Source organism: Eumetopias jubatus, unplaced genomic scaffold (genome assembly GCF_037043125.1).
Source record: "Eumetopias jubatus isolate StellerSeaLion01/CBP00866 unplaced genomic scaffold, mEumJub1_p1.0 scaffold_12, whole genome shotgun sequence".
NCBI lineage: Eukaryota > Metazoa > Chordata > Mammalia > Carnivora > Otariidae > Eumetopias > Eumetopias jubatus.
Window position 1 is genome coordinate 9,512,825 of NW_028274818.1, and position 26,876 is coordinate 9,539,700.

The 26,876-nt window shown below is 43.3% G+C and overlaps 1 protein-coding gene and 1 pseudogene across 1 annotated transcript in view; both read left to right on the forward strand.

Annotated features, from left to right (window-relative positions):
• The first annotated feature begins 15,882 nt into the window (after positions 1-15,882).
• On the forward strand, positions 15,883-16,963 carry LOC148162769 (large ribosomal subunit protein eL21 pseudogene; annotated as a pseudogene).
• Positions 16,964-24,953: 7,990 nt separating this feature from the next.
• The window catches only part of UCK2 (uridine-cytidine kinase 2), a 65,290-nt gene continuing 63,367 nt past the window's right edge, over positions 24,954-26,876 (forward strand). Inside the window, exon 1 of the mRNA XM_028104665.2 lies at positions 24,954-25,323. Within this exon, the coding sequence (XP_027960466.1) occupies positions 25,225-25,323 (99 nt within the window). The 5' untranslated portion in view covers positions 24,954-25,224. The remainder of the gene's footprint in view (positions 25,324-26,876) is intronic.

Consider the following 26,876-nt stretch of genomic DNA (forward strand, 5'->3'; position numbering starts at 1 on the left):
TGTAATTTTAAGCAAATCCTTTCACTGCACTGTGCCTTGGTTTCCTTGAATATACAATGGCATAATAATAGTGCCTAAGTCCAAAGAGTTTTATTATTTTTTTATTTTATTTATTTTAGAGGGAGAGTGCAAGTGGGAGGAGGGGCAGAGGGAGAGGAGAGAGAGAGAATCCCAAGCAGCCTCCACGCTGAACACAGAGCTGGACGCAGGGTTTGATACCATGACCCCTAGATCATGACCCGAGCCGAAATCGTGAGTCAGATGCCCAACCTACTGAGCTATTCAGGCACCCCCAAAGGGTTTTATTTTTTAAAAGATTATGTGAGTAAAGTGTTTAGATCAGTACCAGGTTCATAGAGAGGGCACGTTAAGTGTTAACTTTATTATTATTGGTTCTATTAAACCACCTAGCACATCATCCTTGAACAATTTTTTTCATTCTATCCATTTTCCCTAGATTCTTACTCTCTTTAAAAGCTTCAGTTACCATCTGTCTGCTTCTGATCTGTAAAATAGTATCTGTAGCCTAAGTTTCTTCCCTGATTTTCAGACCTGATATCTGAAAGCCAAGTGGGCATTTACATTTGGAGATCTGAAACTGAACCTTTCCAGTTCTTTTACCCAAACTCCAATCTTCCCTTCTTCCCCTAAAGAGTAGCACCATCATGTACCTAGTCTTTCAACCCAGAAAACAGGAACTATGCTTATTAACTCCCTCTTCTTTATCCTACACATCTAATCACCAAATGTGATAAATTCTCCCTGCAGGGAGGTTTTTTTTTCCCCCACATCTTTCAACTCCTACAGTTTAGCTCAGGTTACCATTGTCTTCCTTTGCATTACAGCCTTCTAACTGGTTGGTCTCCAGTTACACACCCAACTGTCCCCTCTAAGCCATTCTTTTATGTAGCCAGTAGTGATCTTTCTCAAATACAAAGATTTTTTTTACCCCCCTAGGCTGGCAGGACTAAAGACTGAGAACCGAGCACTGAAAGGATTTATGAGGACCGTTCCCAAAATATACTTTAAAATAAAACAAATGCTAAAGTGAAATGTGAGTTTATTATCTTTTGGAATATTTTATTTTTTCAAATAATTTTCACTCCATGAGTGTGGGCTCCAAGTATGTGTTTAATTTGTTTTTTGGGTAAGCCAGCACTGTGTTTGAGGACAGAGACTGGGTCTTGTTTATTTCCGCATCCCCAGCTTTTGGAACATGGCCTGGCCCAGAGAAGCTTCCCAATATATAATGAATGAATGATACAATTGGGAGAGAGGACAATAGGTTGGACAAATATCTTGGAAGAATGGGGAATTTTAGCTGGACTTTGAGGAAAAAGTGGAATTAGGATGTGGGAGAAGTGGTGATCAAAAGCACTGAACTGGGAATGAGAGAGAGGACATCATAGCTTGTGTGTAGTTGAAACAACCAATATGTGCGAAGAGGCTGTATGTTTAGTAGAAATAGAATTGACTAGGTAAAGTGACTATATTATATCTGTAAGAGGTACATGAACTTCAAGAGAGCCATAAATCCGAAACTGTAGACAGAACTTTGTGCATTTTTTTCCTGAATCAAAGATTCATAGTTTTTATCAAATTCTCAAAGGAGTTTATAAACCAATAAATGTTAAGATTTATGTTGTATATTTGAGAGACTGATAGGTCTTAAGCTTGATGCTGTAAGCAGTTAGTGTTCAAAAATTTTTTGCTACAGTACTCCTTAGGAGCAGAAGGGAGAGAATGAAAGCCTAAGATCTGGAGATAGAGACTGAAGATTGGGACTTTTAACAGAATATGTGAATTTTGCATTAAGGGATTGGTATTAAAGTGTCTAATGACCAGGGAACTCTAATTCAGGACTACTCCTTTCAGTTGGCAAAAAGATAGGCCATCGAATTGGAAAGGAAAAATTAAAATTAATCTTTGTTTGCAGATGACATCTTATATGTAGAAAACCCTAAAAATTCCACATAAAAAAACAACTGTTAGAACTAGTAAACAGGGGCTTCTGGGTGGCTCAATCGATGGAGCATTCGACTCTTGGTTTAGGCTCAGATCCTGATCTCAGGGTCATGGGATCAAGCCCTGCATTGGGCTCTGTGCTGAGTGCAGAGTCTACTTGGGATTCTCTCTCCCTCTGCCGCTACCCCTGCTTGTGCACGTGCTCTCTTTCTCTCTCTCTAAAATAAATCTTTAAAAAAAAAACCCAAAAAACTAGTAAACAAATTGAGCAGAGTGGCAGAATACAAAAATCCACCGAAAAAATCAGTTGTGTTTCCATAACCGTGAACAATCCAAAAAGGAAATTAAGAAAACAATTCCATTAGCAGTAGCATCAAAAACAAAATACCTATAAATAAATTTAACCCAGGAGGCAAAAGATTTGTAACTCAGAATTATACTGATGAAAGAAGTTAGAGAAGACACAAAGACGTTTTGTGTTCGTGGATTGAAACACTGTGTTTTTAAGATGTCAATACTACCCTAAGCAGTCTACATATTCAATGCAATTCCTGTCAAAATTCCAGCATTTTTTGCAGGAATAGAAAGATCCATCCTAAAATTCCTATGGAACCTCCAAGGATCCTGAGTAGCCAAAGCAATCTTGAAAAGGAAGAATAAAGTTGGATGTCTCATACCTCCTCATTTCAAAACTTACTTTCAAGCCTCAGTAATCGAAAAAGTGTGGTACTGGCATAAAGACAGATACATAAACCAGTGAAATAGAATACAGAACCCCCCAAATAAACACTTGATTGTATGGTTAAATGTTTTTCTTTTTTTTTTTTAAAGATTTTATTTATTTGAGAGAGAGAGAGAGCACATGAGAGGGGGTAGGGTCAGAGGGTGAAGCAGACTCCCTGCTGAGCAGGGAGCCCGATGCGGGACTCGATCCCGGGACTCCAGGATCACGACCTGAGCCGAAGGCAGTCGCTCAACCGATTGAGCCACCCAGGCGCCCTCAAATGTTTTTCAACAAGGGTGCCAAGACCATTCAATGGCTAAAGGACAGTTTTTTCAGTAAGCGGTATTCAGAAAACTGGATACCCACATGCAAAAGAATGAAGTTAGACCCTTATACCATATACAAAAATTAACTCAAAATGGATCAGAAACTTAAATGTAAGAAATAAAACTATAAAACTCAGAAGAAATCGCAGGGGAAAAGCTTAATGAGATTGGGTTTGGCAGTGATTTATTGTGTATGACACCAAAAGCATGGACAACAGCAAAAACTAAATTGGACTTTATCAAGATCTAAAACTTGTGCACAAAAGGATACAATGGGGGTGCCTGGGTGGCTCAGTTGGTTAAGCGACTGCCTTCGGCTCAGGTCATGATCCTGGAGTCCCGGGATCGAGTTCCGCATTGGGCTCCCTGCTCGGCAGGGAGTCTGCTTCTCCCTCTGACCCTCCCCCCTCTCATGTGCTCTCTCTCTCATTCTCTCTCTCAAATAAATAAAATCTTTAAAAAAAAAAGTATACAGTGAACAGTGAAAAGGCAGTTTATGAGATTGGAGAAAATGTTTGCAAATCATATATTGATAAGAGATTAAGATTCAGAATATATGAAAAACTACAACTCAGCAACAGCAAAACAACTCAAAAATGGGCAAAGGACTTAATAGATATTTCTTCAAATGTCTACATTTGAAGAAGATCTACAAATGGCCAATAAGCACATGAAGGGATGCTCAACATCACTAATCATTAGGGAAATTTAAATCAAAACTATGAGATACCACGTCACACCCAGTAGAAAGGCAGTTGTTCAAAATAACAAAATAATGTGTTGACAAAGATACGGAGAAATTTGAGCATTGCTGGGGGGGAATGTAAAATGGTGCAACCACTAGGAAAAAGTATGGTGTTTACTCAAAATATTAAACAGAATTCCAAATGATAGAGTGTCTGACTCTTGGTTTTGGCTAAGGTCATGATCTCATGGGGCTAGGGACTGGGAAGAGGGAAGAATGGAGAGTTATTGTTCAATGGGTATGGAGTTTCAGTTCAGGAAGATGAAAAAGTTCTGGAGATGGATGGAGGAAGGTGATTGTTGTACAAGAAAGTGAATGTACTTAATACTACTGAATTGCACCTCTAGACCTGGTTAAAATGGTAAACTTGATGTTATATGTATGTTACCATAATCTTATTTTTTTAAAAGATTTATTTTATTTGAGAGAGAATGGAGGGGAGGGGCAGAGGGAGAGGGAGAGAGAGATCCAAGCAGACTCTGCGCAGAAGGTGGAGCCCAGCAAAGGGCTTGATCTCACCACCCTGAGATCATGACCTGAACCAAAACCAAGAATCTGCCGCTTAGTCAACTGCGCCACTGAGGCGCCCCATATGAGCACTCTTTTTAATTCCAAGATCTGAAAACAACTCAATGCCTATCTACACGTAGAGGAATAGATTATATAATAAATAAATTAGAGCATATTTAAACAGCACTACAAATGAATGTATTACAGTTATATGCCACAATGTGCATTAATCCTAGCACTATAATATTGAGTAGAAAGAGTAAGTCCTTAAGAATTACAGGATGTGGGCGCCTGGGTGGCTCAGTCGTTAAGCGTCTGCCTTCGGCTCAGGTCATGATCCCAGGGGCCTGGGATCGAGTCCCACATCGGGCTCCCTGCTCAGCGGGGAGCCTGCTTCTCCCTCTGCCTGTCTCTGTCTCTTCTGAATAAATAAATAAAATCTTTAAAAAAAAAAAAAGAATTACAGGATGTGGTAGACTTTCTATAACGGTCATAATAATAATAAGTGATGCAATGGGGGATCAAAGAGGTGGATGTAAATGTAAATTCCTGTCTTAGTTTTCAAGTTGGTGGTAATTTCATGGATATTATTTTATTTTATTTTTTTTAAAGATTTTATTGAGAGAGAGAATGAGATAGAGAGCATGAGAGGGGGGAGGGACAGAGGGAGAAGCAGACTCCCCACTGAGCAGGGAGCCCGATGTGGGACTCGATCCCGGGACTCCAGGATCATGACCCAAGCCGAAGGCAGTCGCTTAACCAACTGAGCCATCCAGGCGCCCGGATATTTGTTATTTTAAATGAAAGACTGAATGAATGCTTGAGGGCCTTGAACACACCAATGATGAGAATGTGTCATGAACCAAGAATAATGATGAATCTAATTCTCTGCCTCTGAGCTAAAATAAAAAAATTCTTTTCTGTGTTCAACTCTGTATCTGTTTTTTCTAAGTAAGAAGAAGAAAGTAGAGAAGGTGGGGAGTAGTCTTTTAAATTACTTACCATGGGGGCACCTGAGTGGCCCAGTCACTTAAGCATCCAACTCTTGATTTTGGCTCAGGTCATGATCTCCAGAGTCATGAGATTAAGACCCCCACCTTGGGGCTTAAGATTCTTTCTCTCCCTCTCCCTCTGCCCCACCCCCCCATTCTCTTGCTCTCTCTCAAAAAAAAATTTTTTTAGTAATTTACTGTCAAGTATAAATGATACTCTAGGAAAATATGTCACATTTCTTTTGCAGACTCAAGTATCCTCTGACTGATTGCCACTTTTGCCTGGGCATTTAAGCATCTCAATTTTAGAAGATCAGTGACAGTGGAAAGTCACTCAAATATCTTGAGCTTGGTTGGGAATTTTGCAAAATAAGCAGTGTTTCTGTGACAAAAAAAATTTTAGTCTGGTAGCTTTACATAGGACAGATACATTTTTGAGAGAGATGGCAGTCAGAGAAACCAACTATCAGGCCATCATCATGATGCAGTTTTCAAGTAAAGGGAGACTTGAACTAAATAAGTAGTATCAGCAGAAACTGGGAAAGAGCTAAACTAAGAACTTTTTGTAGGATGAAATAGTAATTCTTAGAATTAAATAAGATGAAGTAGGGGCACCTGGGTGGCTCAGTCAGTTAAGCGTCTACCTTTGGCTCAGGTCATGGTCTTGGGGTCCTGGGATTGTGCCCTGTGTCGGGCTCCCTGCTTGGCGGGCAGTCTACTCCCTCACCCTCTCCCTCTGTGTGTGCTCGCTCACTTGCTCGCTCTCTCAAATCTCCAAAAAAAAAAAAAAAAAAGATGACGTAAATAAGAATACTTAAATAATTCTAAGGTTTCTACCAGAAGTATTTCTAAGTTTTATGTGACCCAAAGCTTATACAATTCTAGGGACTCCCTTTAAGAAAAACGGTATGGCAAAATCAAAATAGGATCAAAATTAGATACAAAAGTGAATACTTCTTTGAAAGGGCCTAGTGCAAGTGAGGATCCCAGAAACTTAATTTCATTAACTTCTTGGCAAATCTGTCTCTGGATTTTAACCTGTATGGGGACAAACCTGACACAGAGTGGCTGGTAGGGCAGCCTTTTAAGAGAGGAAAATATAAAAACTTCAGTCTTGGCAATAAACTTCTGTAATTTTAGTTAGAAGGGGCATTTGAAAAAAAAAACAAAAACAAAACAGATCCACATTCCTTTTCCCATGTGAAAATCTGGCCTGTCTTAATAGAAGCCTAAAATCTGAGGTGAGGGCGCCTGGTGGCTCAGTTGGTTAAGACTTGAACTAAATAAGTAGTATCAGCAGAAACTGGGAAAGAGCTAAACTAAGAACTTTTTGTAGGATGAAATAGTAATTCTTAGAATTAAATAAGATGAAGTAGGGGCACCTGGGTGGCTCAGTCAGTTAAGCGTCTACCTTTGGCTCAGGTCATGGTCCTGGAGTCCCGGGATGGAGTCCCACATCGGGCTCCCCGTTCAGCAGGGAGTCTGCTTCTCCCTCTGACCCTCTTCCCTCTCGTGCTCTCTATCTCTCATTCTCTCTCTCAAATAAATAAATAAAATATTTAAAAAAAATAAAATCTGAGGTGACTTTACCTGTTAAAAATACACAACTGTCATGCTTACTCAGTATTCCTCTATCATTGGCCAATAATTCACTTTTACTCACTGTTTAGACTCTTACCCTTCACCTTAGTGGTTCACTTTGCTGCCGAAAAGACGTTGATTTCATTCACAGAGAAACATAAATAGCATAAGTAATTCCGTTGACTGCCCATAGCTTCATTTCCCCAGCTTCAGTCCCTTTTAGGAGCTCAGTCTCCAGTTGACCTATATATCTGGCACAGGGCCTGTTTAGTGGATACTTTTTTTTTTTTTTAAGATTTTATTTATTTGACAGAGAGAGCGAGAGAGGGAACACAAGCAGGGGGAGTGGGAGAGGGAGAAGCAGGCTTCCCGCTGATCAGGGAGCCCGATTCGGGGCTCGATCCCAGGATTGTGACCTGAGCCGAAGGCAGACACTTAATGACTGAGCCACCCAGGCACCCCGTGGATACCTTTTTCTAAAGAATTTATTTGTTGGAGAGAGAGGGAGCACAAGGAGGGGAAGCGGCAGGCAGAGGGAAAAGCAGGCTCCCCGCTGAGCAAGGAGCCTGATGCGGGACTCAATCCCAGGACCCTGGTAAAGTGACCCAAGTCAAAGGCAGCCACTTAACTGAGCCACCCAGGCGCCCTGTATTAAAGTTATTTTTAAAATTTTCTTTTAATTTTTTTCTTTGACCATTATGTTCTTCAGTAGTATGTTGTTTACTCTCCGTGTATTTGTGAATTTTCCAGTTTTCTTCCGGTAATTGATTGCTAGTTTCATACACTGTGGTCAGAAAAGATGCTAGACATGATATTAATCTTCTTAAATTTATTAAGGCTTATTTCATGGCCTAACATATGATCTCTCCTAGACAATATTCCATGTGCACTTAAGAAGAATGTGCATTCTGCTGCTTTTGGATATAATGTGTTCTGAATGTCTAAGTCTACCTGGTATAACATATCGTTTAAGTGCAACACTTCCTTATGGATTTTCTGTCCCTATTATCACCCATTGTTTTGAAAGTAGGTTATTGAAGTCCCCTACTATTACTATATTGCTGTTTCTCCCTTCAGGTCTGTTAATATTTGCTGTATATATTTAGATGCTTCTATACTGGGTGCATAAATATTTACAAATGTTGACCCTCTTTTGGGTACATTATATAATGACCTTTTTTTGTTTCTTATTACAGTCTGCCTTAAAGTCTATTTTATCTGATTTTAAGTATAGCTATACTTTCTTTTGATTTCCATTTGCAAGGAATACCTTTTTCTGTCCTTTCAGTCCACATGTATTTTTTTAAGATTTTATTTGAGAGAGAGAGAGAGCTGGAGTGAGAGAGCATGAATGGGGTGAGGGGCAGAGGGAGAAGGAGAAGCAGACTCCCTGCTGAGCAGGGATTCCCGACGCGGGGCTGGATCCCTGGACTCCAGGATCATGACTTGAGCTGAAGATGATGCTTAATCGATTGAGCCACTCAGGTGCCCCAGTCCATATGTATTCTTAAAGCTCAGCTGAGTCCCTTGTAGGTAGCATATGGTTGTTGTTGTTGTTTTTAATTCATTTAGGTACTTTATGTCTTCTCCTTGGAGAATTTAGTCCATTTACATTTAAAGTAATTATCGATAGGTATGAATTTATTATTGTCATTTTGTTCATTATTTTCTGGCTATTTCATGAGTCCTTTATTCCTTCTTTTTTTTTTTTTAAAGATTTTATTTATTTATTTGAGAGAGAGAGAGAATGAGAGATAGAGAGCACGAGAGGGAAGAGGGTCAGAGGGAGAAGCAGACTCCCCGCTGAGCAGGGAGCCCGACGCGGGACCCGGGGACCCCAGGATCACGACCCGAGCCGAAGGCAGCCGCTCAACCAACTGAGCCACCCAGGCGCCCCTCCTTCTTCTTTTGTTCTCTTTGTGATTTGATGATTTTCTGTAGTGGTATGCTTAGAGTCCTTTGTCATTAACTTTTGTATATCTGCTTATAGATTTTTGATTACCATGAGGCTTACGTAAAAGAGAAAGAGAAAGGTATTTTGCTTTTGAATCCTTTTCCATCCAAATAATTTTCTTGTGAAATGTCCGTTTATACCACTCCCCCTGTTGGTTTTTTCTTTTCCTATTATTAACTCCTGTACTTCCACAACATCCTTATTTTTGTCAGTAGCTTTGCTTATAACTAGAGAGGTTCTCCACTATTATTTTCCATGACTTTATGAAAGTCCTACATCTTTTAAAAGAGATTTGCTATTTCACTTTGCAAACACTTTGGACTGAATTTGCAAATAAACTAATGGAGCAGAAAGATATGTTAAATGAGGAGGTATATTTGATGATTCATTTTTATAAATGATTGGTTCATTGGTAAATATATGATAGGAAAACTTTTGCTTCCTAGTGCAATCTATTAACTGTGAGGACCTAGGTAATGAAACCCTGACTATTAAGGATCCCTTGCAGGCATTTAGTGGGGTTCCAATGAGTCTCCTAAGAGATAATGGATGTGAAGTGCTTAGCATTTGTTCCTGGCACAAGTAGGGTTGATTACTTAATTCTTTGTGTTGCCAAGGTATACTATAATATTACATCACATAGTATTATGATTGCCTAATTGTTTATGTTTCTTGATAGTGACTCCTAGAAGGTAGAAATGGTTTCTAGGGCGCCTGGGTGGCTCAGTTGGTTGAGCGACTGCCTTCGGCTCAGGTCATGATCCTGGAGTCCCGGGATCGAGTCCCACATCGGGCTTCCTGCTCAGTGGGGAGTCTGCTTCTCCCTCTGACCCTCTTCCCTCTCGTGCTTTCTATCTCTCGTTCTCTCTCTCTCTCAAATAAATAAAATCTTTAAAAAAAAAAGAAATGGTTTCTAATTCATCTTTTTGCTCTTGATACTCAATAAGTGCCTCATACATGGTGAACATTCAAAACATGATGAATGAGTAAGTAAAGGAATGAATGAATGGATATCTTCCTTGTCTTTTCTTATTATGATAACCTATCTCAGATTATCTATCAGTCTTCCACAAAAGTAATTCCTTTACGCCATGAAGCTATTTTGTTTTTTGCCTTGAATTAAAAAAAATTTTAACAAGGCAAATACCTTCATACTGATATGGAATGTTCTCCAAGATACAATGATAAAAACAAAATGCAGAACGGTAGCATATGCTACTTTTTTTAAGTAAAGATTTTATTCATTTGACAGAGAGTGCATGCACAATCAGGGGAAGCAGCAGCAGAGGGAGAGGGAGAAGCAGGCTCCCCACTGAGCAGGGAGCCCGATATGGGGCTCCATCCCAGGACCCTGAGATCACGACCTGAGCCGAAGGCAGACGCTTAACCAACTGAGCCACCCAGGAGCCCCTGTGCATAGCCTATCTTAAGCATATGTGAGAAACCAGTAAGAATGACTGCTTTTGGGTAGTAACACTGGGAATACCCATGGTAAAGATTTACTTGATTATACCTTGTGCCTATATTACCTATTCTATATAGGTATAGATGTATAGATATAAATTTTATTTTACAAAGTTTTTACCATTTCTGAAACCTAAAATAACTGGTAAAAAGAAAGACTGAAATGATGTTGGGATATTACTAATTCAGGTTAGAAAAGTATGTAAAAATGCATATATACAAGTATGTAAGATTTTAAAAATATTTTTTCTTTGTCTTCATCTACCTGAAGGCTTACATATTGCATATTTCAAATTGGCCTAAAGGTCACAGATACATAAAAATTGGATGGGATTTAACAGTTATACTTAAATTGTTTTTCTAAGTGATTTCCACACTGTTTGTCATATAATTTGGTTTTTCTGTGAGAACCTTTCACCTCTAGCCATACTAAGTGTTGTTTCTGTGACTTTCATTCATCATGGGGGTTTTGTGTGTGTGTGTGTGTTTGAAGGTTTTATTTTTAAGTAATCTCTACATCCAACATGGGGCTCAAACTCACAACCCCGAGATAAAGAGTCCCACACTCCACTGACTAAACCAGCCAGGCGCCCCTCATTCATCGTGGGTTTTATGGTTACTCTTGCACATACAACCTAAAATATGCCAAAATATTCCAAATTAAATGATCTATATACAGTTTCTTCCTAAAGCATAATAGATTCTGCCAGTGCTCTGCCCACCCTTGGGTCTAACCTGTTGTATTCACTCCACCAACTTCCAGCTGCCTGATGTTTTCTGGCATCAGGAGCCTCTGCCATTGGAGCCTAAATGGGTTTAAACTTTAAAAGTAATTTATCAACGTATCAAAGGCCTTAAAGGTGTGCATACTTTTTGATCCAACAATAGGAAAAAAATCAGAGGATGGGCCAATAAGCATTTTTAAGGATGTTCTCATAGCCTTCAATTTAAACATTTTTAAAAAGCAAAATTCTAAATGCTTAAAGAGGATTGTTTAATACAGTATAACAAATGTATGCAGTGGAATACTGCTCAGTATTTAAAATTATATAAATGTATATTGATTTCACTGCACGTTCACAGTATATTATGTGACTATATCGGTTCATTGGTAAATATGTATTAGGGCAAACTTAACTTTTTAGTGCAATCTCCTAACTATGGGGACTTGGCTAATAAGATCTTAGCTAAGGGGCACCTTCACTAAGTACCATATGAAAGTTACTTAAATTGTATGGATTTACATACATACATGGCTCAGTCGGTTAAGCGTCAGCCGTGGTTGGTTGGTTGTTGGTTCAGGTCACAGTGCTAGGGGTCCTGGGATTGAGGCTGTGTCGGGCTTCCTGCTCAGTGGGGAGCCTGCTTCTCCCTCTCCCTCTCCCTCTGTCCCTCCCCCTGCTCCTGCAGCAGTCTCTTCCTCTCTCTCGTTCTATCTCAGATAAATAAATAAAATCTTTAAAAAAATAAAAGTATTCAACAATAACAGCAACAGTGAAGCCTTACTCTCTTAAATACACAAAACACTATTGTCTGTATTGGCCGATTATGTTCCTTTGTAGCAAATGCACTACACTGGTTTGTGGGGTATTCCATGTAGAATACAGCTGAAACATTTCTGTGAACAGTGGATAAGTTATATTGGATTTGATTCATTTTACCTGTGTCAGGCCACTTTTGCACAACACTTGGAGAAAATGCTTTATTGTTTACTACCTACCATATGAAAGGAAGGAAGCAGTTCCCAGCTGTTAGGAAATATAAAGCCATTTGGGAAATATTCTCCTGGGTTGTAAGGTATTACTGATACAGAGATGCTGAACCATAGCTACTTTTCTAGGGAAAGGAGAATTTATAAATGTTATTACTTAGTTAAATTACTTTATCTTAAAGTAGAACTACAGATATAACTTATTTAAATTTTCCCAGTTTCAAATAGTGAAGCCAAAGGTTATTTTCACAAATTAAAGTTGCTCTGGGACCTGGTTAGATGTCTCTGCTATACATTTCCTTAGTACTTGCCTTAGCATCACATTTTTTGTCATGGCTTATTCGAGGGTATTTTTCTTTTCTTTCTGGATTGTAAGCTCGGTAAGAGTAGGAATGATATCTGTCTTACTGGCATATAATAGGAAGTCAGCATCTAATGAAAGAATGTATAAATGAAGGGATGGGTACAGTTCCAACTTAGAGCTAGGGCATAAAGAGCATAGGCTTTAAAATGCACGAGGAGACATTCCTTACACATTGATAGAGAAGTGTATGTTACATTTAAGCTTTGAGGTGCATGTTACATTTAAGGTACATTTGCATTTAAGGTGAAATATTTATGTTAGTAGTTGACACTCACCAGTTCTAGTAAGTAAAATGCCAAGATAGGAATATTCTACTGTAAGTCCCTCTGAGGAGTAAGAATATAGAGAAAATGACAGGCTACAGTGTCACAATTATATAAATTTATTATTTAATAGATGAATAAATTGAAATCCATACAGTTTATAAATAACTTATAAGGCTACATAGTTCATTATTGATCATTCCAGACTGTGAGTTAGGTCTCCTGATTTGCTGGTCTAGTTCTCTGTCCACCAGACTTAAAGGATTGACTGTCACCTAAGTTCAGGAAAGGAAGAACAGAGATAATCTTGTTCTTCAAACATGCTGGTCCAGGGGCGCCTGGGTGGCTCATTCTGTTAACCATCTGTCTGCCTTCGGCTCAGGTCATGATCTCAGGTTCGTGGGATGGAGTCCTGAATCTGGCTCCTTGCTCAGTAGGGAGTCTGCTTCTCCCTCTCCCTCTCCCTCTGCCTGCCCTTCTGCCTGCTTGTGCTCTCTCTCTCTCTCTCTCTCTCTCTCTCTCTCTGTCAAATAAAGTCTTTAACCCCACCTCACGGGGCACCTGGGTGGCTCAGATGGTTGGGCGTCTGCCTTGGGCTCAGGTTGTGATCTCAGGGTCCTGGGATCAAGCCCCGCATCACCCTGCTCGGCGGGGAGCCTGCTTCTCCCTCTCCCTGTACTGTTCCCCCTGCTTGTGGTCTCTCGCTCTCTCTGTCAAATAAATAAAATCTTTAAAAACAACAACAACAACAACAAAAACCATGCTGGTCCAGATTCCTTCTTCAGCCACAAAGACCAGCAAAAAGGAGGGAGGGTCATTAGGAATGGCTTTGTAAATGAAACAAAACAAGATTTCACATCTGGAATACTATCTGTAGTTCTGTGTCCATACCACAGGAAAAATACACTAAAGCCAGAGAAGAGCCGCAGGACGTAGTGAAATTGACCTGACAGAAGGATTGAGAACAGGCTAAAGACGTTGTGATGTTTCAGACTGAGCTGTTACAAGAAAATATAACTGTTGGCACTGCACCTGAAACTTTTAAGTTGTCAGCATAGAGAGCTGTGAGATCCTTCCGCAAAATAGCCATGGATGCTATTGTCAGACGGTCTATCGTGAATTAAATGATCCATGAGACTGATCCAATGTGTTCATTCATATGGTTTTACTTACAAACTCTTTTTCTTGTCATTTTAAACCCCACTTATTCCCTAAAAACACCACCAGTGGAGAGGGTTAACATGAATGCCTAATTGTTTTCTTCTCTGGTGACAAACAGTGGGGCTTCAAGTAATAGAATGACACACTTGGAGGCCCCTCCTCTGTTGATCTTCATTTCATTCCAAGTCCTGTGTTGTTATGGATGAGAGATCCCTCCCCTACAGTTATAACTATCGACTACCCATGTCTTCTATTCATTTTCTCTTTTGGGCCTGTGAATATCTTCCTGTGTAAGCACGTCTTGATTTCTAATACATAGTGGAAACTTTTTTCGCGATACTGTTAGAGCACTAAAAAGATAAATATTTTGAGTATCCTAAAATAAATTATCCATTTGTTTCACATCTGTGTTGTGTCCTGTTTCTTGTTGGAAGTTATCAGATGTCAGTCTTCAGCCTTCTTGAGGGTTTGTTTCTTATTTAATCTTCTCTTTTGTATTTAACTTTTAATATTCTCCTGTCCCGCATATTTTTCAAAGCTCTAATATTTATTTCATATTTATTTGAAAGTTTAAGTGATTTTATAGTATTAATATATGCATTTTTCAGTAGATAGCGAAAACTGAGCAACTCTTCTGTAGGTGAGCAGTATTCTAAAAACTTCGCATATATGAATATTCAAAACTGAATAATAATACTAAACTGCTGTTAATGATTAGCTCTTAGGGAGGGAATTAAAGAGGATGTTCACATTCTATAAAAAATTTCTGCATTGTTTTATATTTTTATACTAAATACAACTTTTTAAGCCAGAAAATAATTATAATAAATTATTAACTGTATATTAAACATAAGACATCTATCTAATATAAAGCTAAAGTCAATAAATATCCTTCTCCGTGTAAATAGGTCTCTTAGGACCTCCTCCAAGGTAGCAAAATACTGTTTATTTCCTTGTAAGAGATAATTTGTTGTTTTGACACTTGGTTACTATAGAGAAGCATTTCTTAGGATAACTTCCACCATATACTGGTTCTGCTCCTTAGTAATAGGCAAACCAGAAAAAAAGTATTCTCTGGTTTGGTAACTTTGGTTAAAACACTGGTTTAAACAAACATAGGTAAGTTTCTTAACTGCAGTATTTCCCAGGGTGGTAAGTGTGCTGATGGACATTGGGACTCTCCAAGAAGTTAAGTGGGAACACAGTAGTGCACAGGTTTTTCTAAACTTCTGTGTTCCTGGTATCTTTTTTCCTCCCAGAACCACTGTTTCAAGGCATACATTTTGCTAAACACTGCTTTAGGGTGTTCAAGAAAGAGTTCTTTTCATAGGGATAATGAAGGGCCCTACCCCTTCTTACTTATCCTAGGATTTATCCATATCTAAAGATACAATGATCAGGGTGCCTGGGTGGCTCAGTTGGTGAAGCTTCTGCCTTGGGCTCGGGTCATGATCTCAGGGTCCTGGGATGAAGCTCCGCATGGGGCTACCTGCTCGGTGGGGGGATCTGCTTCTCCCTCTCCCTCTGCCCCTGCTCCTCCTCCTCCCCCACTCATGCTCTCTCCCTCCCTCCCTCCCTCTCTCAAATAAAATCTTAAAAAAAAAGAATGATCATTGCACATTGTTTTTGAGCCAGACCCAGATTATTTAAAGTATTTTTCAAATATTAAACTGACCTTAGAGTTTTTTAAATAAATAAAACTGGGTTGTGATGTATTATTAGATTTGGTTTGTTAAAACTGTGTTCAGGATTTTTACATGTTCTCATAAGAGACTCTGGCCTTTAATTTTCCATTTTTGTAATATGTTGTCACTTTGGTGTTAAAGCTATGCTGGTCTCATAAAATGAGTTGTGAAGTGTTCCATCGTTTTCTTCTCTCTGTGTAATCTTGGTATTAACTCTCCTCTGAATGTTTACTGGTAGAGTTCACTGGTGAAGGTATCAGAGCCTGGAATCTCATTTTGTTGTGTTTTATTTCACTGGGAAGTTTTCAGTTTTGCGAGAGGTGTCAGAGTCCGTTCAGTGTGGGGGGCAAAGTCCCAGAGCCTTGCCAGCAATGAGCAGCGGACTTACTTAGGCACAAATTAGAGGCAATCCTTCAAGCAGTTTTGCCAGACTGAAGATGAGGGTCTGCTTCAGAACAAGAGATGAAGCCGGTAGTAGGGGAATCCTTGAAGTGAGAGAGACACAGAATGGCTGAGATACACTCCTCACACGTTCTTGGCTGACTAGGATATTACACATGAGTGAGGAGACCCAGGAGAGCCCAGGGAAAAGCAAAAGATGGCCTTTCAGCCAGAACCGCCACCTTCCAGCAATTCGCCCAAAAGACCAATACAAAGGGAGAGAGGAGAGTTACCTGCTATGTGTTCTCTTGGCCTTTTAGAAAACATGGAGTTGTTCCTTTGGCCACATACATTGGGAATCTACAAGAAAGGAGATATTGTGGACGTCAAGGGAATGGGCAGTGTTCAAAAAGGAACGCTCCACAAACATTACTGAGGCAAAACTGGAAGGGTCCACAGTGTTACCCAGCATGCTGTTGGCATTGCTGTAAACAAACAAGTGAAGGGCAAGATTCTTGCCACGAGAATTAAGGTACATATGGAGCATATTAAGCACTCGAAGAGCTGAGCTAGCTTCCTGAAGCGGGTGAAGGAAAATGATCAGAGGGGCATTTGGGTGGCTGAGTCAGTAAGCGTCTGCCTTCAGCTCAGGTCATGATCCCAGGGTTCTGGGATCGAGCCCCACATCGGGCTCCCTGCTCCGCAGGAAGCCTGCTTCTTCCTCTCCCACTCCCCCTGCTTGTGTTCCCTCTCTTGCTGTGTCTCTCTGTGTCAAAAAAAAAAAAAATCAGAAAAAGGAAGCTCGGGGCGCCTGGGTGGCTCTGTCGTTAAGCGTCTGCCTTCGGCTCAGGTCATGATCCCAGGGTTCTGGGATTGAGCCCCGCATCGGGCTCCCTGCTCCGAGCCTGCTTCTCCCTCTCCCACTCCCCATGCTTGTGTTCCCTCTCTAGCTGTGTCTCTCTGTCAAATAAATAAAATCTTAGAAAAAAAAAAGAAAGAAAGAAAAAGAAGGAAGCCCAAGACAAAGGTACCTGGGTTCAACTGAAATGCCAGCCTGCCCCACCCAGAGCACTTGTGAAAGCCAATGGGAAGGAGCCTGAGCTGCTGGAACCCAGTCCCTATGAATTCATGGCATGATAAATGTAAAAACAAACAAGTGAGCGCCTGGGTGGCTTAGTGGGTTAAAGCATCTGACTCTTGATCTTAGCTCAGATCTTGATCTCAGGGTTGTGAGTTCAAGCCCTGAGCTGGCCTCCACCCTAGGCATGGCGCCTACTTTTAAAAAAAAAAAAGGAGGGGAGGAGACTTGAGAGCTGGCTGGATCTGTGAATGCATTCTCCAAGAGATAATTCAACAATTTTAGTTGGATATTTCAGTACTTCACTATCAGTTATGTGATGGCCAGGAGAAGTACCTCAAAGACCTCTGCCTACAAAGAACATCGACCAAGAGCCCCAGCTGATGTGCTCTGAAATACATAGCTGCATTTGCTCCCTGGCCATGCTTCCCCTAGGCTACTCACAGCCAAGAACTCCGTGTCGTTGGACTACTAAGGCGGGTCCATTCCTAGGAGATAGGAGGTTCTGATTGCTAACAACTTTGACTTAAGGACTCACAACAGCTTGGCTGAACCTCTTCGTCTTCATCTAGTCTAGAATGCTTCTGCCCACCCTTCCTTTTCTCTGTGCCTCTCCCATTCTCAGGGTCAAGCCCGTCCTGTGGTCTGAAGGACCTCTCTCCCAGGGTTTTCCGGCTCCTTCCTATTTTGTCTCCCAGCTACTTCTCCCCTGTCTTTAATCCTATTGCCATGGCTTTTTAGGGGGCCCAGATTAGCACAAGTGGTATGAAGAGTGGTCCAAGAAAATGGGTGGTCAGATGGGGATTTGGGACTGGCTCATCTGCTACCCAGCAGTAAGGACAGTGCTGTCCTGGTTGGGACATGGTATAAGGTGGTGACTCAGCTGGTAGATTTCCCTAGTGGTGAGCTGGGAAGATGTCCTAGTAGAGGAGAAAGCTTGTGGCAGGTGCAATGGTTCAGGCCTTTGAAAAATATGGGGGACCTGAGGCGCCTGTGTGTCTCAGTCGGTGAAGTGTCTGCTTTCGGCTCAGGTCATGATCCCAGGGTCCTGGGATTGAGCCCTGCCATCGGGCTCCCTGCTCAGCGGGGAGCCTGCTTCTCCCTCTCCCTGCTGCTCCCCCTGATTGTGCTTGCTCTCTGTCAAATAAATAAATAAAATCTTATATATATATGTATATATATACATACATATATATATATATATGTATATATATACTTGGAGGACTAAAGCCTACAAAGACAGTAGAGTTGGCTTGTTACCAGGTTGTAGTGATACTCTACTGTTAGCAAGCAGTTCATGGTTAAGTGAGAGAACACTTCTGGTATCTTCCAGAGAGGCCCTGATCTCTTGCAGTAGAAGGGGAGGCACATTTGAGGCTGAAAAACTAATTGTTAGAGTCTTAGAGCTCCATAGTTGTTTGCATTGGTCAGCCAAGGCAAGGAGGGTTAGGAGAATGTTAGAGCCTTCATGACAAAAATCAAGTATCCCGAAATATGGGACATCCGGATGGATGCCTTTGAGCATATAGCCTGTGCAACAACCATGGCCCTGGACCCTCAGGGCTTACAGAGGTGGCCCATACTCCCTAAGAAGAGCTAACACTCCTGAGATGCTCTCCTCTGAAGCTGCCCTCACCCCTACTTCCTCTCCTGACTACCAGACTGATAAATGGGGTGATGTAGGGTCTGAGTAAGTTATACTAAAAATTCTACTTGTGTGCATGCATGGGCATGTGTTTTCCTGGGGAATCTGTTGCTTTTGTTAGTTTTTTTTTAGTCTGCAACTAAAAATATTTCTGAAACACTAGCTTTCCTCCCTTAGGCCTCCTTCTCACCAGGAACAGCTGTAATTTCATTACAAAGCAGAATTGAACTAATTTTCCCTCCTAATGACCTGGGGGAGAGTTCACTTTGGCATACCCAAATAACTTTACAGAAAAATACGAGAAAGAAAGAGAGAAAGAGAGAGAGAAAGAAAGAAAAAGAAAAAAGGAAGGAAGGAAAAAAAAGAAAAGAAAGAAAAATACCAGTTGAACCCTAAGCACAGACTGATCTGCTGGATCTGCTCACCTCCTTGGGCCTCCAACACCAGTTGGCGCTTCCGCACATCATCTTCAGGACAGTCAAACCTGCCATCCTGGGCCACCAGTCTAAATCCAAGCCACCAGATTAGATTTAACTACTCCTCTGAGGCAGTTGCCTTCCGCTGCGCCATTCTCTGCTTCACTTGTGGACAATCACCAGGGCTGGGACTGGGGTGAGGCAAGGAAGGCGCTTAGAGCCAACCCATTAGGAGGGGCTCGTTTTCAAGACTCCCCCTATGCTGGCCCCTTGCTCCATCTGAAAGAGCTTCCTTGCGTTTTGCACCTTTGGGGGTCTCCCTTGTCAGACCCTCGTCCCATGACCCTGTTCGTCACCAATTCTAGTGCATCACGGTATGATGGAAAGGGCGTTAGTGCCATGGTCGTGGTGGTGGGGTAGGGGGGGAATAGGTCATATACAGAGAAGGTGACCTGGGAGCTCACTGGGGGAGGTGAAGAAAGTCACTGCAGAAGAATGGGAGAGCAAGGGTTTAGTCTGGAGACAGGAAAAGAAACGAAGCGTCAGATCCCTGTCTGGGAGAAGCCCCATGAACAGGATGAAGCTAAGTGGCTTAGAACGTGCAGAGTGAATGAAATGGGGTTGCCAGGAGCTTGCTCTTACTGGGTGCCGGTAGCATCTGGGCGAGACTACTAAACTCCCGGTCTTACTTTCATAGCATCTTGTTAGAAAATACATCCCTGGGGATGGGAGACAAAATCGGAAAACCTCTATGGAGCGAAAACCTGTATGTTTACATTTTCTAAGTCTGGGAAACCTTCTTAGGGCATATGGGATTTCTAAAGTTGGGCCAACTAAAAGGCCCATGGGGCGCCTGGGTGGCTCAGTCGGTTAAGGGTCTGACTCTTGATTTCGGCTCAGGTCACGATCTCAGGGTCATGATATTGAGCCCCACGTCGGACTCCACCCTGGGCGTGGAGCCTGCTTAAGATTCTTTCTCCCTCTCCTTTTGCCCCTCCCCCCCTAAAAAAAATAAAGGCCCTCATATGACTATTATCTTTGCAGGGGAAAGCTGTATGCACAAAAATCAATGTGTTGAACTTAATGAAATTAACAAAACTTGAGTTTATGTAACATTTTATAGGTTCTAAAGTCTTCTAATGCTGCCTTTTTAATTTTCAGTCTCTCTGTGCCTTTGCTTGTTTCTGCCCCAATTCCTAAAAATCTCTTTCCTCTTCTAGCCTGCTGGTTGCAGCCTATTCTTTAAACAGCTTTATTGAGATATAATTCACATACCACATAATTCATCAACATAAATTGTACAATTCAGTGGTTCTTAGGGTAATCAAAGTCGTGCAACCATCAAGATAGTCAATTTTAGAACATTTACCTAAAAAGAGGGGGGCACTTGGGTGGCTCAGTCGGTTAAGCATCTGACTCTTGATTTTAGCTCAGGTCATGATCTCAGGGTCGTGGGATCAAGCCCCACATTGGGATCTGTGCTGAGCATGGAATCTGCTTAAGTTTCTCTCTCTCCCCCTCTCCCTCTACCCCACCCCCCTGCTTGTGCTCTGTCTCTCTAAAAGAAATTTTTAAAAAATAAAAAGAGGGGTGTCCGGGTAGCTCAGTGGGGTTGTATACAGACTCTTGATTTCGGCTCAGGTAATGATTTCAGGGTTGCGAGATCAAGCACCACATTGGGCTCTGCACTCAGCAGGGAGATTGCTTGAGATTCTGCACCCCCCTTCATTTGCTCTTCCTCGCTCTAAAATAGTAAGTAAATAAATCTTTAAAATAAATTAAAAAATTAAAAGAAATCCTGGGGGCACCTGGCTGACTCAGTCAGTAGAACACTGTTGATCTCAAGGTCATGAGTTCAAGCCCCACTTTGGGCGTAGAGGCTATTTAAAAATAAATAAATAAAAAGAAATCCTGGACTCATTTAGCAGCCACGCCCCATTTCCTTCCTAACCTCCCTAGCTGTAGGCAACCACCAATCTACTTTCTATCTCTGTAGATTTACCTGTTCTGGATATTACCTTTTTTACCTTAAAGTGACCTTGGGGATTAGGAATTCTTATCTTTGAAGCTCCTAATCCCTAAATGGTGGGGCTTCTACGGGAAGAGCTGTGATCTGTGATCGAATAGAAGGGGAGAGAAATGGAATTTGACAACGGCTATATACCAATATATAGTCTTTATTTTCACAACCACCTTACAAGGCCCGTTACCATTTAACAGTTGAAGAAACTGCATTCTATAGAAATTAAGTAACTTGCCAAAGGTTACAAAGTAGTAACAAAGCAAGGGTATAAACCTTGCTTTCCCAACTAGAGCTCATTGTCTTCTTTCCACTAGATAAGTGATTCTCAAACTTGGGTGGGTGTTTAGAGGTACCTGGAGGGCTTATCATACACAGATGGCTGGGCTCCACGCACAGAGTTTTGGATTCTTTAGCTGTGTGGGGATGAGGTCCCAGCTTTTGTATTCCCAGCTGCTACCGCTGCTGGGGTTTGAGACAGCTCTATCATGCTGCCCACAGTATCTGAGAATGTACCTAAGATCACAGAGCCAGATGTAAGCAGCTCTTCAATATCATCTGGTCATCTTTTCAGAACAGTATTTATGATCTGTCCAAGCAATTACTGATTGATAAAAGGCAATACAGGCAACTACAATGTTTCGGAGAGAAACTAAAGTTTGATGACCTTTCTTTTTTCCGGTTTGGAAATGGGATAAGCAATTAGAGAATTAACCATGGTTTGTGAAGCACCCAGAGGTAGAACTTTTCCGATGGAGACCAAACATAGTGTTCCTTGCCTAGTTCGGACCTACAGCCACTTAGAGGGAGGGCAGGCAGACGAGGACCATGAGCAGAAATGTCTCTTGTTCTTTGACTATAGCTGCACACTCATGCTGACTTCATCCCCATATGTTAACTAGGCCAGAACTTGATCAGACGGAAATCTGTATAGAAACGAAAATGATCACAGATACCGAGAAAATAGTATTTCCTTGAATCTGTTCTAACCCTGGATTTTACTGAACATGTTTGATTTTTTTTTTTTTTCCTGGTGGGAGGGGAAGGAGGACAGTTAGAGATCCTTTAATTCAGAATCTGCAGTGTAATTGCTATAGGAGATTCAAACGTGATTTGAACACCCCCAGCTATGGGATTTGGTGACCAGGCTCCTGAGTGAGGATGACACAGCACAGGGAATAGCACAGACAGCCTGGCTGGCTTTATAGAGAACAGACACACAAAAGTCCTTGTCGAGGTCAGCAGTGCTCAGAATACTCTTAATTTAAATGGACTTGGGTAACTTCCTTACCTGTAGGTAAGGCAGCCCTAGGGACAGAAGAGAGTGAAAACAGGGAGTGCAGAGTGCAGCGGGATGTCCTTGCTAATTAGGCCTTACCTTTGTATAGACATCTTTTGGTTTTTTTTTCAGGACACTTTTATGTATATTAACTTACGCACAGAGGTCAAAATTATTAAACAAGGTACAGAAAGGGTGCCTGGCTGACTCAGTACAGAATGTGACTCTTTATCTTGGTTGGGGTTGTGAGTTCAAGCCCCACATTGGGGGTAGAGATTACAAAAAAAAAAAAGATAAATCTTTAAACAAGGTACAGATAAGTTTAATGGGTTAGCTCAGTTAATGAGTTGGTTCAACTAGGTAATAGACGCACATAGAGGACTAGCTGTACACAGTCACTTGGAATGCTGGGAAAACAAAACATTTGGAAATAAGAGTAGTAACCATGTAAATACCATCTAGGGAATACCACCTTTCATTCCAAAATGGTGGCAGTGAAGTTTACTTGTTGGTACTTTTTGACCTTTTCCATATTCTTCATTTGTTCATTCAATACAGTGAACACGTATTGAATGTTTCCTACCTGCCTGTCATTCTGCTCATTTAGCCCTGGGAATGTAGAAATGAGACATGGCGTTTCTTCATTTGTTCAACAAATATTTGCGAAGGCCCTACCAGTGCCAGAAACTGTTTTAGATGCTGGGAATACAGTAATTAAAACAAACAAACCCCCCCCCAAAAAACCAAGAAATGTATATAAGCCACTTCAGACTAACCAGGTAAAGGCAAATAAATACTCCAATAAAAATGTTGTGCCGGATAGAGGGATGGGCCGATGACTAGTGTGATAAGTATGGTACAATGTTCATGGTAGAATCCAGATGGTCGTTTTATCAGTGTTTATTGTAAAATATTTCAGTGTTTGAAAATTTTTATGAAATATCATGGGAAAAAAGCTAGAGAAGGAAGGTGGGGATTTGGGAAAAGTTCATAGAGGATGTGGCATCCTCTCATCCTCCTGTTCTTTCTCTAGCTACCTGATATCCCCTTAGCTCTGGGTCCATCGAATTGTCCAAGTTCCAACAGGCTTTTTTTTTTTTTTAAGATTTTATTTATTCATTCATGAGAGAGAGAGGGACAGAGAGAGAGAGAGAGAAGCAGAGGGAGAAGCAGGCTTCCAAGGAGCAGGGAGCCTGATGCGGGACTCGATCCCAGGACCCTGGGATCATGACCTGAGCCGAAGGCAAACTTAACCATCTGAGCCACCCAGGCGCCCCCAACAGGCTTTATCTTGGGCTCTAAAGAGCTCTGCAAAAGTCCTTGAAGACTTAGATCTCTTTAGTGGAGAAAAGACGTTGGGGAGAAGAGGCAGCCTCCTGAATCAGCTACAACCCGCCCACCCCACAGCCCTGTGGTAAGGCACCCTCCTTCTAACTGACCTCTCCCAACCAGTGAGCCACTCTCTCCATCTTAGCCTCCTTTCTGAGCTTTTGTGGAGTTTGATTTTGGATGGAGACACGAAATAATGTCAGAAGTGAAAAGAACATTGTGCTTTCTAATCTTAATTTTATTTAGCAATTTTTTTTTTCAAAATAATTCTGAATTTAAGGTAACTAAGTTTGAAAAGAATGCTGTTGACTTCAACTCTCTTTTAGCCTGTAGTAGCCAGTCAGCTCATCGGTTCCAAATTCACAGGGGCAGAGACTGGAAGCTACCCATCTAATCCTACCTCTCCCCCCTGTACCCCAACAAAAGTTCCCTTTGGGGTCCCAGCTTTGTAGGGGCCTCTTTTCTTCCAACTCTTACATAGGGCCTAGACTGTGCCAGCAGCTATTCTAAGAACTTTGATATAACTATTCATTTAATACAACAATCCTAGGATAGAGTGGCCATTATTATTCCCATGTAACAGATGAGAACACTGAGGCACAGGGAGATTAGGTAACTTGCTGGTGGAACTGCCTGTGAATGGAGAAATCTGCCTTCAGAGGTGGGGGCTGCTGAGTCACCAGTGGATCCTGCCTTTCTAATCAAGTGACTAATTGCCCATCTCTGAATGAAAAACCAGTTCACTTAAAGGTATTAATGGGTCAAAATGGCATTATTATTTTAATGTTTCCACAAATCCTAATTCCACAGGAACCTCAGTATTTGTGATTTCAAACTATGGTTTGAAACTGCCTTGCTTTTTGGAGGGAGTGTGCCCTTCAGATACCCCCCCATTATCCTTCTCTAGGGACAAGGACTCTAGGGAGTCGCCTGCTAAGGAGGATGGTGTTTCCAAGAGAGGAAATATTGAAAGCCAGCGTCTGACATATTTTGGCAAACGGGAGGGGGAAAATTTTTCATTTGGGGAAAACACAAGTTTTTAGCCTGAATAATGGGCAAATGACATTAACTCTTTGCTTCGTCTTAATCTTCCCTGCTTGTTCGAATTTTGCTTCCCAAACCTGGGGCGCTGGCATTCTGCCCTGGTAGCTTCGTATCCCCTTTGAAAGAGGGGGTAGCACACCTAGTTAAAGCGCCGAGCGCGTGTTTGCCTTCCTTCGGTCCGCGGGAGGTCGCCGGGGAAAGGGTTAACCGGGCGGGTTGGGGGGAGGGCCGGGCTCACACCTCTCTGGGAGACCTCGGGCGGCGGCGGCGGGGCCCGGGAGGGGCGGAGGCTGGGGCCGGCCGCCTCGCCGCCTCCGCCTCGGCGAATAGCAGCGCGCTGCCCGCCCGGATTGGAGCATTAGCATCACGCTGACCCCCGCCTGGGCTGTAAACCGAGCCGGCCGCTGCGGGCAGAGGCAGGCTCTCGGCGCCTCCGAGAAAGGCAGCCCTACGGCCGAGTTCCGGGCGGCTCGCAGGGACCCGGGCAGCGCCCTGCGGCGGCTGCGGGGCAGCGGGGGAGCCCGACGCGGGCGCGGGCGGGGAACGTGCGTCCGTCGGCAGCAGCGGGAGGAGGGGCGGCGCCAGCCATGGCCGGGGACAGCGAGCAGACCCTGCAGAACCACCAGCAGCCCAACGGCGGCGAGCCCTTCCTGATCGGCGTCAGCGGGGGCACGGCCAGCGGCAAGGTACGGCGGGGGTCGCGGTGCCGCGCTCCCGGGCCTGGGGCCGGGCGGCGGCGCATGTGGCGCGGTCGCGGGCCGTGTCAGTTGCTGCAGCCACCGCGTGGCCCGCGCGCCTCCGCTCCTGGCCGCGCTCCAGCGCCCAGTCTTCTCCGCGCCGACTGCGGGCCGGCCGGCCGGGCGGGGATTCCGGTCATCGGGGTCCCAGGGTGCCGCCGACCCCCGGTCGCGGGGCTGGCGCGCTCCCGCTCGCTCTTTTTCTCAGCTGCGGTAACTCGTGGCCCGGCTCCTATGGGGGACCAGCTGGGAAAGCGGATGCTTATTGTTTTGCGGGTCCGACGGTGGGGGAGAGGGCTTTAGGCAGGGTCGCCGGCGAGCCCCCAGTGCGCCCCAGCCCCGCCTGGAGGTCCCCGGTACCCAGGATGGGGCGAGCCGGGGAGCCGGACCTGGAGGGCTGCGAGAGCGCGCGAGGCGGCGTCCCGGGGACGGGAGCCTGTCTTGGGCTGGGGATTGCAGGGCTTTCTGGGGAAAATCCTGAGCGCCAACTAGGTGCGGTGACATCAACGAAATGCTAATAGCAGGGGCTTCTGGATTTTTATGGTTATAAGAGGAAACGTGGCCGGCTTCAAGGAGAAAGTTGTACTGGCTCCGTGCTCCTCGGTGTCCGGGGCTTAAGCGTCTGGGGTCCACCGAAAGGGGTCATCGTCTGGGTGTCCGACTCCCCTACGTGCCTCTCTTTGTTTTATCAGCAAGGCAAGGAGAAACTAGGGAAATGCTCTTTTAGCTTTATCCCGGTCTTTTTCTGCAGGTGGGGAAGGGTGGAGTCCTCCCAGATGTTTCTTTTTCGCCCCCCCCCCCCCCCATGCTGCCTTTAAGGTGTGGGTACTTGTTTCCTTGGGCGTTTAGCAGCTTCGGCTCGCGGTGGGAGCACGGGCTCCTTCCTGCAGGGGAGCCTGCGAGCTGGGGCCGTGCGCGCCGCGTCTGGCGACGTGGGATGCTGCCTCCCAGGGCCCGGGAGCGCGGAGCAGGAAGGCTGCTTGGCGCCATGAGGAGCGAGCCACGAGGTTCTCGCGCCGGAGCTGACTCCTCCCGAGCCCCTCCTCCATCTTGGCCTCGCAGTTTCCACTCCAGGTCCCGACTACCTGGGCGCGTGGGGCCCAGATCCGGCGGCTGGCGCTCTGAAACTTCTTTCTAGATCAAGTTAATCTCGTCTCTCTAGCTCCCGGGGCTAGGAATCTGGCCGCTTCAGGTCCCAGAAGCTGATGTGGCATTTGCCCCGGGCTGAATGCACCCCCCCCAGTTGTTCTCTGTTCTCTGCTCGTTCTGTTAGTCGTAATTAAAAAACAAAACCACGATGTCAGCTCTTAGGAAGTTTTCCCTATTCTTTTAGGATTATCCTTGCTCTCTTTTTATAGCATATGCCTGTTGCATGGGACGTTTTTGTTGTTCATGGCTGTATTCCCAGCACTCCTAGCATGATGTCTGACACAGTTGGTCCCAAATATTTACCTGAGGTCTGGTCTTCCTGGGGGGAGGGAGACTTAAACTGGCAGATGAGT